General features: G+C 41.9%; 2 protein-coding genes across 3 annotated transcripts in view; one reads left to right on the forward strand and one right to left on the reverse strand.

The window, feature by feature from the left end:
* Positions 1-549: 549 nt before the first annotated feature.
* atoh1c (atonal bHLH transcription factor 1c) lies at positions 550-4,738 on the forward strand. The gene has a single exon (XM_044178504.1). It carries the CDS (start codon positions 3,244-3,246, stop codon positions 3,895-3,897), a length of 654 nt encoding a protein of 217 aa, XP_044034439.1. The 5' UTR covers positions 550-3,243; the 3' UTR covers positions 3,898-4,738.
* Positions 4,359-14,418, reverse strand: part of waplb (WAPL cohesin release factor b) — a 32,864-nt gene continuing 22,804 nt past the window's right edge. The window contains exons 14-20 of one of the 2 annotated variants that reach the window (XM_044178502.1): positions 13,691-13,827; positions 13,377-13,492; positions 13,080-13,253; positions 9,007-9,229; positions 8,788-8,876; positions 8,182-8,277; positions 4,359-7,387 (exon numbers count right to left, since the gene is read on the reverse strand). In XM_044178502.1, coding sequence (XP_044034437.1) covers positions 7,322-7,387; positions 8,182-8,277; positions 8,788-8,876; positions 9,007-9,229; positions 13,080-13,253; positions 13,377-13,492; positions 13,691-13,827 — 901 coding nt within the window. In that variant the 3' untranslated portion in view covers positions 4,359-7,321. Of the gene's footprint in view, positions 7,388-8,181; positions 8,278-8,787; positions 8,877-9,006; positions 9,230-12,588; positions 12,613-13,079; positions 13,254-13,376; positions 13,493-13,690; positions 13,828-14,418 lie in introns of those variants that run through there. The other variant, XM_044178503.1, reaches the window with a different exon arrangement.

Below are 14,418 nucleotides of genomic sequence, written 5' to 3' on the forward strand. Positions count from 1 at the left end.
ATGGACCAAAACTTAACCTTAAAGGACGGTGATATTCTATATTTTTCTTATTGTCTTATTTCTTATTATCAAATGTCACGAAAAGACCAAAACCAACAACGAATTCTAGTATTGTGTGTGTATCACAGCCTGATACATCTTCCTCTGAGCCACAGAGCTCCATTGTTGCAAAAACTATTAAAACACATCAGCGAGCCGCTCTGCTGCACTGGGTGACATGTTCCTTCATCACCACGAACACACACACTGTAGTTTATTCTGACTCAGCCCCACACACACCGTCCTGCTGCCCCAAACACTCACTACAGCACCACATGTGGATTCATCCGCCGCTGGAAATAGTTCCCAACAAATGCACTGTTTCCTCCTGTTTGAGTAACGTTTGTTAAAAATCACAGTGTCCAGCTGTTTTAGGAAATGACTGAGCCTTTTTAAGAAATTAAACTATATATTTGTGAGGTGTTTTTAAAGAGGTATGTCTTCAGTAGGAACCAGTGGGCTTGGAGCTGAGAGCCACAGACAGGGTAGGGAAGTCAGAAAGTATTGAGAGACAGACTAACACGTTGTTGATTTGGCCTTTTCATGAGATTTATTGACAATAAAAGAAATATAGAAAAATGCCAGCATTGTCCTTTGACTAAAATATTTCAACATAAACTCAAACCCCAAAAACTGAGCCAAAAAGTAATAAATATTGTGGGTGCTCGGGTTGTCAAACTCATGTTATTGTCATATGCAGCTGTGAGTGCAGACTGATTCTGCACCATGCAACAATAATCTGACTGACAAAAATAAAAGCAGACACGATGTCTAACAAAAAGTTTCAAGTCAGTGTAAGTTTATTTCTATATTTTGCAGAACTCAGTGGAGATAAATGGCTGCCTAGAAAGAAGAAAAAACACAGACTCAAAGGGTCTAAAACAGGATGACTTGCTCTGCGGTCAGCAGTCATGTAAAGTGTGATGGAGAAGAACAGAAGGTCCGATACGCTCAGAAGACTAAACAGTTCTAGGCGTCATCCTTAGTGCCTGTCATGGTGGTGTGAGGGTTTGATCTGCGGCCCGTGTCCGTCCGCTGGCTGCAATGAGCCATTTCATTGGGTTTAATAAAGCGGAGAGTGCCAACAACTGTCATTTGAGCCGTGAAGCCAAACCTCCCCACGTGCTCCAGATTGGCGAGTAAAAGAAACGAACCCGCAGCCTCGGACAGCGAGGGTCCTCCTGGCCATAAGGAGTCTATTATGTTCCTGTGTGTCACACAGCCATCTTTGTGCCGGCTCGGTGCCACGCTGTGGCGTTTGTAAAGGCCTGGCCCGGCAGAGTGCTGGCACACGGCGGTCAGGACACGCTGCTAAATCCCATTAGAATCCGTCCAGAGGATACCAGACTGCCAGTTACTGTCAGTCATCATCAGGCTTTTCCCTCAGGGAGCCGCAACGCTTTTAATTAACCTTAAAAACAAGAATCACAATGATGAGCTGATGAGCTTTAAAATATGAAACAAATATCACAACAACACTACAACCTGCAGAGGACACAGATCTACTCCGGGCCTCAATTTTAACTTCCTTTATGTGGCACTTTTCCAGACAAAATCAAAAAGTGCTCTAGATTAGAAACAAACTCTGAGATCCAACACAGCAGGACTGAACGAAGAGACCAATGAAACAGCAGGGTGGTAGCCAGGATTTTAGAAATACTAAAATCATATGTCCCCCCAAACGCACCCCCCACCATCTTCAGAAAAATAGTGCACAAAAAAAACAACCACCAAAAAGAAGATCTCTAACTTTATTATTATTTTAAATATTGGATTTTTTTATATTTTATTTATCCAGTTTAACAGTTCAATTATACTCTCTGTTAACTCCCCCACCCCCCAACAGGAAAGTCTCAAAGCCTTCTCCACACTGCCAGGAATAAAATTAAAAGAAATGAAATGATGGTCAGATTCAAACATATTGAGTTTAAAAATACTGTTATCAGCTCGTAAAATAACCTCCATGTGTAGGTTTTTAATTGTAAAATGTAAACTCCCTCCAGGATGCTAAACCCCCCAAATTTATAAAAATAAAAAACGTTAATAAATAAAAAACAATGACGAGGACATAACTTAATTGTCCTCAGTTGTAGCTATACGGCTGTGGAGGAAAGAAAACTAAGGAAATAAAAAAGTTAAAAATAAAAACAAATATAGGCTCGGAAAGTTATTTAAATTAAAATCTAATTATACTACAGTACAACCATGAGATAAAAACAAACAATCTGAAGTATTATAAAGCCAATTCATCTTAATATTCAGGACCACCTCCACACCTCTAATTCCCAAATTAAAATCATTTAAACAGGGATATTTCCATAAAAATCCCTTACAGTTAGAATAAAACCACTGCTGTGGACCACACTCAAGCTTCAGATAAACTTTACTTTTTATGTTTAACAGGTTTAACATTACATTAAAATGTATTATTCATTAATGGACTTTGTGGCAAAATCATGTGATTTCATACAGTAAATCCTTCCAGCATCACATGCTGCTCTGTGGGCTGAAGCCAGTTTAACACACTGTGTTAGTTTTTGCTTAATATTTTTGTTATCATTTTAATTGGTACAGAAAGTTTGGGGTCTTTTTTTTTGGGGTTTTATCTCTGTCATTTAGCACATTCATATGCAGAGTGACATCTAGCATTACAGTTTTCCTGCTTTTTGTTGCACTTTGTAGTTTTTCAGCCTGTTTAATATTTTTTTTTGTCGCCTAGTTTTTAATAGGAAGCAAATGAAAGGCTAGATAGCTGAGTCAGATGCAAATTAACTTTTTATTATTAAGGAAAAGGATGGTTTTTAGTCATAATGTAAGCCTACTTGGTTCAAACTGGGTGGAGGTTATAATTTACTATCCTTTACATTTACCATCACCACCTCTCTCATCCTTCCTCCCCTCCTTAGCTGTGATGCTCTTCTGCTTGGCCGCCTCCGTGTATCGGCCCACAGCAGCGCACTGAGACGCTTCTAATCCTCTTTTGATGAACTTGGTTAATAGACCTCCTGCAGCGGACTTTGGCTCTGTTCATTAGGCAGCACACGACCCTCTCCACGCCCCCGGAGTACGCACTGCGCGTCCCCGCGGCTCCCATCCCCATAAATTCACCCATCAAAGTGAAGAAAGTTAAACGTGAGTTACTTTGTTGAAGTTCTCAGTGAACTGACCGGGTTTCGTACAAGTTTGTTCCGAGGAAGAAGAGGGATGCCGCCGAGTAAAAGCCTCTTTGCGCCTTTCATCTCTGTGGAACCGGAGGGAGGAGTCGGCCCCGCGGTCCCGGTGGCTCTGCACGCCGACATCCACGCTCTGCTGCAGCGGAGCCGCGCGCAGGAGCGGCCGGGGGCAGAGCGCACCAGACGCGGCTGCGACCACCGAGACCCTCCATGCGCCATTGTGGAGCTCCGGCTGGGCCCCGCCGGCGGCGCGCTGCACTACCTCCAGCCGGACAAGTGCGCTCTGGAGCGGGCGCAGAGACGGCGACGCCTTGCTGCCAACGCCCGGGAGAGGAGGAGGATGCTGGGGCTTAACGTCGCCTTCGACCGGCTCCGGAGCGTCATCCCCAACCTGGAGAGCGACAAGAAGCTCTCCAAATCTGAGACGCTCCAAATGGCGCAGATTTACATCGCCACCCTCAGCGAGCTGCTCCAGGAGGGCGCCTGCGGAGCCTCGGTAACGAGCCGCGCTCCGCGGCCCCCGGGGGCCACTCCGCCCTCACAGGGGACCACACTTCTGGCTGGGGAGCCATCTGGGCTCGTCAGGGACTTTCACAGTGGAAAGAACAGCGGAGGCCCGGTGCGCGCAGAGCAGCAGCAGAGTTATGATGAGGACGCGTGTGAGAGCACGAGCGGGAACAAGTGACATTCAAAAACTGAATACATTCAAAATGACTCTTAAGACTAATTATTTGTTTCCTGTTGTCCTCAAAAGACATTAAGCTCCAAGATTTCTCAGTCTGTAATGCAATTTTTAATTGTCTTCAATTTACTACCAAAATAATGTATTTTAGAGGACTGAGAGGTCCTGGCGTCTAAAACTGTATCTGTTCCTTGAGTTAAAATGTATTTTTCTTGCCAACAGCACAAAGAATGAGTTTCTGATATTATATTATTATGCAACATATCTTTTCCCCCTCATGACAAAGCGGGTTGTAGCGAGTTAGTCTCTTTGAAAAAAGCAGCTGACATGTTTTCCAGTAATGAGAAAAAAAAAACTGTTTTACACCAAAATTCAAATGTTTTATCTCTGTGGCAGATAATTCTTTGAGATATTATCATCAATTATGGGAACACACAGAGAGAAAAGAAATACAGAGCAGGAAGTACTGAAAGTAGCAATTTTTATTACTTTAAAATTATGTACAGGTAACCAAAGACATCAGTCTGCAAATTGGTACAAAGATCAAGTTTTCCTGCAGTTGGCTTGTTAAGAAGCTCTCTGTCTGTCCAAAACAACAACACGACTGGGAGAAAAGGCTTTAGAAAATGAAAAATAGAGTCAGATTCAGAAAAGTAGAGTCTACCGGTCTAAATTTAAATTTAACCCCCACCCACCCCACGACAATCCCACCCCCCATTACCCATCAGCCTCTCCTCCTACACGAGGAAATCAATCTATGTACAAGAACTATGTACAAAAAGCTCTTCCATTCATTCTTCCAGACGTCTGTGAATAAAGCTCTTGTAAACTTTAAAAAAAAAAATAAAAAAAAAATAAAAAAGAGTGTGAGGGTTAAACTGTGTGTAGGGGTGTGTGTGTGTGTGTGTGTGTGTGTGAGTGTGGTAATGATTACAGAGGAACAGACAATTAACGGGATGAACATGTTTGATGACACGTGCTTTTAACTTTTACAACCAATGAAATAAAAAAAATAAAAAAACAACATCCCACAAAATTATTTGTTAATTTTCCAAATCAAACATCTCTGTCCCACCCGGGATTACCAAAGGAAATACAAACTACGGAACTTTCTGGGGGAACAAAGAGACGCCTACATGTTTGTACACTTTGGAGAAGTTAAAGAACCAAGTTATTAATTCGAACGAAAAGCTTTAAAATGTGATTTTGCTCAGAAGAAGGTGTCAGGTGAGAATAATTAAAAAAATGTAACTTTGTTTTTTGGAAAAGCGTCAAAACCAGATCATCACGTTTAATTTTGTCCTTTTTGTTCTCTGTTTGGAAAGTCAACCATCGAATCGTTAACTTAAGTGCCAAGGATTATTTTGAAAGTTTTTCTTGTTAAAAAAAAAAAAGTTTTTCAAGTCATTTTCAAGCAGGAATTCGACATCTCTTTTACATCCTTGACTAATGAAAGGCGCTATCCAGTTGCATTATGGGACACGTAGGATCCAGTGGTTTTGGCATTTGACCCATATTAGAAACTAAATGTCCCTCTTTAGAAAACCAACTAAGGGCACCCCCTTTAATAAAATCAAGTTTTACTTTGTCTTTTCATCTAGTTGCAGCTGCATTATGGTAACAACCTTTTATTAATAACCTATTAACATTTCTGAGTGTGTACAAGTGTAATACTGGAGGAGGATAAACACCAGCCAAAGAGATTTCTCACAATGTGGCAACCCAGACGTTTTTTCATATTCGCACTGATCAAGAAAAGGAAATGCTTTGAGATGGCATTTTGGACTGATCAACGATCATCATGCAGGGACAAATCCCCCCCAAAGGAAACAGTCTAATTTTTACAATTCACAAATTTCGGACACCTGCGCTCTCCTCTTGGGGTTGCTGAAATTCTGGGAGTGACAACGCAGGCCGAGGGAAATGTAAAATACAGCACTTCACAGAAAAACTCCTTTGAAGTCTTTCCATCTAAAAACAACCGAACAGGAAGAAAAAAGTATCAACTTGATGTTTGAAAGCCTCTCCGCTGGTGGTTCGGTTCAAACCAAAGAAAAGCAGCTCGTCTTCACCTCTCAGACCGGGGCGCTACGGCTGCCTTTGTGCTGTAATTGAAGGCTCTTCTCAGAGCGGCAAGAACACACGCGGGCGGTAATTGAAAAGACCTGAAGGAGGACAGGTTCTCGTCTGAAGGGCTCAGGTCCCGCCGAGACACAAAGCTTTGATGTCGGGTGAGAGGGCGATCGATTCTTTGAAAGGAAAAAGTTTCTACTTTTGGGGGGTGGGGAGTCGTTCAAAGTTTTAACAACCTTGAGAGTCGTTCTGTTTTAGTCTCAGGTGTGTTGTTGGGTGCTGACTGACGAGAGTGGGCTCGGCATGCTGGGAGAAGCACTCGTTTCGATAACAGCACGAGAAGAACGACCGATTTAAAATCAGCTAGTTTGCTGCCGAGGTTGAAGAGGGAATAAAAGCTCTTACTTCCAAAGAGAGAAAATGTCTGCTTATATACAGATGAAAAACACCTAAAAACAGAACTCATGCAAACATTTACAGGTAGTCCCACATTAAAATACCACCTTAACGTCACAAAAGCCTCCAATTTAGGGTCTGAACTCTGTCGTGTCTGTGCTCTTCGGCCAGAAAAGATCAATACTTTTGATTTCTCTGCCTCAGACCACCTCCTTCCGACAGAGTCGAGAGGTCAAAGCAGCAAAAAAAAAAAAAAAAGAAGAAGAACACAGTGTGTAAAGCAATTATTTTGGTCAGTAGTTGTTTTTTTTAACCACTTGAGTTGTTTTGGCGATTATCAGCTCCAGAGGCAGAGCTGAGGGGTGCAAGGCTTTGATGACAGGCTGGAGAAGATGGCCGCTCTAGTCCAATCTGTCACCCATCGATAAGAAGGCGGGGCGTTTTCACGAGAGGTGAGAGGTGAGAGGAGAGAGGAGAGCTGAACTGTGAGGAAACTTTGAAAGGAAATGTATCAAAAGCAAAAACTGAAAAACAAACAAAAACATCGTTCTGAGCAACTTCTATAAATAGAGGAAGGGTGGGGGAAAAAATACTGACTTGGATTGTATCTTCGATAAAAGTAAAATAAAATCTGATCACAGCTGGGGGTGTGTGCCATACCTCATTAAGTCATAATAAAGCGAAGTTCATCTGAAGTCAATTTAGAGAAAAAAACACACACACACTCAGTTCTCATGTTGGAGTTTCCTGCTGAAACCATAAAAGTGGAAAGTTCCTTTAACTGGAGGATGAGGAGGACGTCTGGTCACAACACGGAGAGGAAGGTGAGGATGAGGATGTGTGTATTAGAAGAAACACGCCTGTTTCCAGCAGTGAACTTAATCTGAGGTGATGATGGTGGTGATGAAGGATGATTGTGGTATGTGTGTGTGTGTGTGTGTGTGTGACAGGCTTCTTTCTAGCAGTGCTCCAGATAGTCGATGATCCGGGAGATGGACTTCTGTCCTGTGGTGCCGACGTCACACTGCCGAGAGAGAGAGTACAGGTCATTTACCAAACACACACACACACACACACACACACACACAGAAAAACGTCTGCATACAACAAGCCCCCCCACACACACACACACTTCTATCCATGCGAGGACCGTCATTGACATAATGCATTCGCTAGCCCCTTAGCCTAACCTAATTTTAAACTAACCCTTAAAACCACCAAGTTGTGAGGACCGGCCCGGCCTCACTTTCCGTCTGTGTTGACACGGGTTTGTAATATACACTGACCATCGCATTGCTGAACAATAATAACTGACTCATTATCACATGGATACATCATGCTAATTATTCATCATAATTCATTCACTGATATTGTCATTAATATAGTGATTGTTTCATTTAAGTAACCTGCTAATCAACTGCAGACTAAGTGTTAACTAAAGCACACCTATAGACAGGTGCTGAGGACAATGGAATCATGTGAAAGATTTGTATCTATATTTTAATAAAGTTTTTTGACATTTCCTGAAAATATTGTCTTTTTTTACATTTGTCATCATTATTGAATTAAAATACTGGCCAACTGTTGCATAACATTAGACCAATTACTCAAAGGTCTTCACTTGAAACATTTATTTGATATTTTGTAGCCTATTAAAGACTATTTACTTCATATTTCCTTAACAGTAATTGACTTATCGTCCTTGTGTGCATAAACAGATGTATTATTTGTTTTTCTTCAAGATTATTAAGATATTCCTAGTTTGAATATGACACTTTGGTTATCGTGTGATGATGTTTTCTAAGAGCTGCGACTCACAGTGAGGTTCATGAAGTTGAGGAACTTTTTCAGCATTTCTGTCATGATGGAGAAATCTCCTTTAGGCAGGTTCTCCCTCACAGTAGTCACATTCAACTGGTGGAGAGACAGAGACACAGAGAGAGGGTCAAAACATGCGATACACACAATATAAAGACTCAGAACCAGAAATTCACTGGATGGTTTGATGAAGTTGATGTGATATTGAACAACCAGTGGAACTTTTCAGACAAGCCTACACCAAAATAAAGAAGCATCAGTACACAGAAGACCACAGTGGTTTTATTGTTGTTAATTTGACGTATTAAAGTTCATAACTCCAAATATTTTATTGAATTTTATTGAATTTATAATAATGATGGGAAACCAATGCACCTGCTTGTTGAAGCTGATCAGACTTTGTGTTAGACTTTGGACAGAGCTTCAGTGCTCTTATGGCTGCCAATCAGCACCAGCAGCCGTTACGTTATTCACTTAAAAGTTCATTTGCTTCACGCAACACATTAAAAATAAAAAAGTCGACAACTTGTCAAACAGCAGTGATGAGAGTGCATCGCTTCTGTATGTGGCATCTTTCTTGTTTTTGTTAATGAGCGAGTGACTCACCGAGCTCCCCTGACACAGGCAGCCCAGCAGCAGTGCTGTGTAGGAGGCCACGATGCTGTCCTCCATGTGCTTCCCTGCATGCTGCAGAGCTGAGAGGAGGAAGATGATGACATGGAGGAAGAAACATTTTCAGTTATAATGTTCGATTTCAGAAATCTACACACTTAAGCTGGTAACATCTAAAAAAACAACAAAAAAAAAAACCCAATGCAGTTGTACCTTTGTTGAGGTCCAGCTCCTCGTCCTCCTCCTCCTTCGCCTTCTTCTTGTCATCATCCTGTCTGTCGGAGTCGTCGTTGTTGTCGTTGGCAACCCACTGGATCTCCCCACCGGTCTCCTGCCACTCCCCGCTCTGGTCCAACGCAGGCTTCGGCGCTTCCTTGATGAGGTCATCTGTCTGCGCCTCAGCAAGGATGGCGGCCCGCTCCCGCTGGAGGAACAGCTGGGGAGGACGAACAGGAAGACGGTTCACTAAAACCCCCACGGTTAGCAAAGTCAGCGTAGCAGGTTAGCGTGAACTTTGACAACTTCCAAAAACGTTTAAAGCCCTTAAAAAAGGTCCAGTGTGTAACATGTAGGGGGCGTTATTGGCAGAAATGGAATACAACATTTATAAGTTTGTTTTTCTTATCTTAGAATAAGTTGTTTTATCTACAGAGGGAGCGGGTCCCCCTCCACGGAGGCCGCCATGTTGCACCGCCATGTTGCACCGCCATGTGAACGGACAAATCAAACACCGGCTCTAGATAGGGCTGTTGGTGTTTTTCACGAGTTTCACGGCCACCGTAGTTTCTCCTACACGCTTGGAAGGGGAGGGCGAGGCGAGCGGTATTCAAATGGTTGCAAACTGCAGTTTCACCGCTTGATGCCACTAAATCCTCCACACTGGACCTTTAAGTTAAGAACTATTTTGTAATTACAGCTAAGGGTGCTACGATTGATCGGCCGATATTGGTTATAAATAGTTTGATCGGTAGTCTCTATAAAAGGTCGATCAGAAGAGCCGATTAGATGACACAATGCCGGCCAGGTATATCAATGGCCAGTGACACATTTGTGTGTGTGTGTGTCTGTTAGAGTGAGTGATTAGCCGGTATTACGTTACGAAGACGCAGACACGGTGGATATTTTCCAAGCATGTACCAAGTAAATTAACAGTGAACACACTTGGTTGGTGCAGATGTCATTTGGTGCCACATTGTTTTCCATCGTTTCAGTAGGTTACGTCATTAACAACAAGCCTCCTCCACACGTGGCTCACCTGCTGCTGTGAAAACGGAATCACGGGTAAAAAAAAAAAAATAAATATCAGAAACGAGAGTTGTGTTTTTTGGATGACTTTATAAAATGTACTGCTAACCAAGAAAGTCAACAGAGCAGACACATGCAGCCTGTGTCCCTGTGCGATATAGCGAGAGAGAAACAGAAAGAGACAGGCGGGCGAGCCGGTGTGTGTGTGCATTACTGAGACAGAGGTGTAGGTGTGTGTGTGTGCATTAATGACACAGAGGTGTAGGTGTGTGTGTAGAGAGAAAAGAACTGAGGGGAAAAGCAAGGCGAGCAGGTTAAAGTAGTTTGTGAGTCAACACTACAATAAGATGGAGAATTAAGTAGAATTAAAATGGTGAAATAAGGAATAGCCTACTAGAAATAGAAATATACACCCCCCCCTCCCTCCACAGTTACGTTCTGTGGGAAACCCTGTATATTTGTTAAGCTCCAAGCTGCTCCCAATAACCAAGCGTGGTTTAAGTGGAATATGTTGCACGTGTTGCCTGCCAATAAATAAATCAATTCGTGACACTTTCTCATCTCTTAATTTTAATACTTAATATACAATGTTGTTAAGAATAGTTAAATAAATAAATAAATAAATAAAACCACACAATAAATAGAAGGCTTCAAATACACCCCGTGATCGGTGATTGCCCCCCCAATCTCCCGATCGGAGCACCCTTAATTACAGCATCTTTCAAATTATTCTGATCACCCAAGTTTGCAGACTTTCAGTCTCAGCATCCTCCATTTGCATATGCGTGGTGTCTGCCTCAGTATATTTCATAATACTGCCACCGAGGGGGGGGGGCAAAGTCAGAAATTTTAAAATCGTACATGTAAGAGCTTTACATTTGTGCGGTGACAACTGAAGAAATGACTGACGAATATTAGACCGAAGGAAAACCTCTTTGCTGTTGAATGTATTTCTTTTGTCTATTTGCATTTTATTTCATTTAATTTTATTCTACTTCGATTGACTTTGTTTTGAAAGGTGCTCTACAAATACCTTTACATCTACCGTTTTAATAGATGAAAAAAGCTCCACTCAGGGAAATCTTTAAAGCAGTTATGTTCTTAAGGACTGTCTTAAGGAACAGATGTTACATTTTCCCAAGCCATGTTGATTATGTTTAATCTTAAATTCAACCATCATCTACAAAGTATGTGCGGTCTAATGTGCTTTAAATGTGATCTGAAGCCTGAAGTCAGAACAAACATTACATCTTTCAAACTCTTCCGAGTTTCTTGAACCATTAGAAACTACTAATACTGAAAAAGTATTCATTCTTTTCAGACTATTTTACTTGAATCATTTCCATCTCTCCTGTCTTGTTTCTTAGTTCTCGTTACTCTCTGGATGTAACCAGGCTGCTGTTGCTGATTCTACTGTTGACCTCACTGGAAGTCAGTCAGGATCAGCGCATCAGGAAAATCTGATTATGTGGGATGATTTGATTTAAATGAAGCTTCAATGGTGCTCATGGGAAACTGAGCTGCCACAGCACAACAAAACACAGATGAGACAAACCGATGGCAGGATAATATGACTATTCATTTACAGTCTAAATTGTAAATGATCAGCTTGAAATATTTTTCATACAGCACCTGCTGCATAAATGACTCTGATGTTGCTAGTGCTTCACTAAACTGTGTGCAGAAGAGAGAGAGATACTGTAGGAAACTTTTCAGTGCTGTGAGCACCACAGATTCAATTCCATTCACCTCCATTATTTTGGGGTGGAGGCAGAAATCTCTGAGACAAATATCTCAAAACCTGTCAAATAAAACCAAAACTATATGTAACTAGATACCACTAGAGGCAAGTCAGAAAACATGTTCCCACAACAAGGTGAACTAAACCTTAACTTGCCAAAAAGTAATACTCCACATGACTGAATGATAAATATATCATATGTCAAACAGGGACAAAAGGACCACAATAAAAATATTTCCTGGATTTTATTATGTTCTTCTCAAACAAGCTGAGAATACGGCCACACGAAGCCGGCTAAATCTGATATCAAACAAATGTTTGTGTGAAAAATGACATGTATTCACACACTAAAAGATCTTTACAAAAATGATCTGTCTGACACTAGTCTCCGGAAGAGTGAAACGCCTACATCTCTTCCTCTTCTTTCCATCAACGAAAGAGAAAACTTAAAAACAACAAAGACATCACTACAGTATTGTATGACTGCACAGCCATCTGACAACATAAACTCAGATCAATGACAATAGCTGCATTGTGTGGTATTCTATATATAAATGAGTGACAACTGTCTAACTCTGAGATCAATGAAAGTTTTTTTTTTGGCATTTATTTGACAGTTGACAATGAAAAGTGAGACAGGAAACCAGGTGAGAAAGGGGTATGACGTGCAACAAAGGTTCCCACTAACCATTAGGTAACCGTTAGGCTGCCAGGGCGGCCCAGAAAGTTCCCTTTGTTGCCACATAGCCCTCGACTGTGTCTGGGCAGGCTTATGTCACCATTTTCGAAAAGCTCTTTAGTCCTCCACGCTAAAAGGCCAGTGTTCATCCACTCTGGAAGAATGGAAAAGTTCCTTTTTTGGGTGTGAAAACAATGCCAGCTTAGTGTGTAAGTCCTGCTTTTTATCGTCAAATAAACTAAACTACTCGGGCGACAGGGCATGTTTTTCAGTCAAGCTGAAAACTATCTATAACAGCTGGTTCCCTGGTCGGTCCCGCCTCTGTCTGGACTAGGACTGAAACAATTAGTAAATTAATCTATAACTCAATCAACAGAAAATTAAGAGCCAACTACCTTGATAATTGCTTAATGGTTACAATTATTTATCAAGCACAAATACCAAACATTCCCTGTGTCTAGCTTCTCAAATGTGAGGTTTGCTGCATCATAATCGCAGATCTTTGTGTTCTGGACTGTTAGTCTGATGTACCACATGACTCGGGCTCTGGGAAGTTGTTAATTCTCCACATATTATAGACTGAACGATAAAATGATTAATCTAAAAAGAGCTGCCGCGTACCTGTACAAGTGCAGCGATGGCGCTCAGTGGGCCAGCGCTGGTGACGTCCTGGTGCTGAGGGTTCAGCAAGACGGTGGAGTTGCAGGGACCCTGACCTCCCTCCATCTCCATCTCCATCAGACAGTACTTGTTCCGGGCACTGTACTCCACCAGGTTGATCAGCAGGCCCAGACCCTGAACACCACACACACACAGTTTTTCCATTTCTGGAATAAACACACTAAAAGTACATGTGTGTGAGCGTGAGTATGTGTGTGTGTGTGTGTGTGTGTGTGTGTGTGTGTGTGAGATACTCACCAGTACTCGGATGTCGAACCTCTGCTCTTGTGGAAGATACTGAGGAACTTTGAGAACACAGTTCAGAGCCGTCACTATTAAATCCTCCTGTTCTCCTGTCTTCGTACTGCCCCACTCTGCACACACACACACACACACACACACACACAGGTTAACACGTAAGTACATACTGTAATCAAGCACAGGTCAGCTAATAATTCAACAATGCACTCAAAAGAATCAACATTTTAGTTTCCAGTAAAACTCCAGTAAACTTGTTTATGTACCAACATCAGCAGTAGTGAAGTGTGGTTCTAATGTGTTTGTGTACTAACCGTTGTCATGCGTCAGGTTGAGCAGGACTCCTATAATGGCCCTCATACAGTCCTCCACTGCTTTCCCCACCACGGCTCTGTCCGAGTTCAGCTCCCTGCTGTAACGCTGGATCATCTCCTCACACCTCCTCAACGCCCTGAGACAAAGAGGAGAGGAAAGCAGAAAATTGGAGAAAGGAGGACAGTTAAACACAACATTCTGTATTAAAAACTAACATGTTTCCAGTGTGTTAGGATCAAAGAGATGCACACAGACAACGTGAAAAACAAGATGGAGGATTCAAAGCCCCTTTTAAAAACTTTATTTCTGTTTAAACAGTCTATATATGAAACTCCATCTCCCAATTAAAGGCCAACTGCAAAACAAGACAAAGATGTGATTAACTGAATAATCGTCCTCAAATAACTTTAAACAATCGTTGACCTGTCATACTTTCAGGTGTGCAGAGAGGGCAGCCCATTTGAATAAAAGTGAACCAAAAAAAATCCTGCATTGCTTACTGCTAGATTTATTTACAACGTTTTGGTTTACCTTCATCGTACACACTTATAGCTTATATAGCTTTCCTGTGGACACTTTGTCTTATCAGAAGAGAACTTGACTCTCCTCTTTCCTTTTCTACTTCATCATAAAACAGAGCAGCATTCAGGGAAACACACACACACACACACACACACACACACACACACACACACACACACACACACACACACACACACACACACAC

Source organism: Siniperca chuatsi, linkage group LG20 (assembly GCF_020085105.1).
Source record: "Siniperca chuatsi isolate FFG_IHB_CAS linkage group LG20, ASM2008510v1, whole genome shotgun sequence".
Lineage (NCBI taxonomy): Eukaryota > Metazoa > Chordata > Actinopteri > Centrarchiformes > Sinipercidae > Siniperca > Siniperca chuatsi.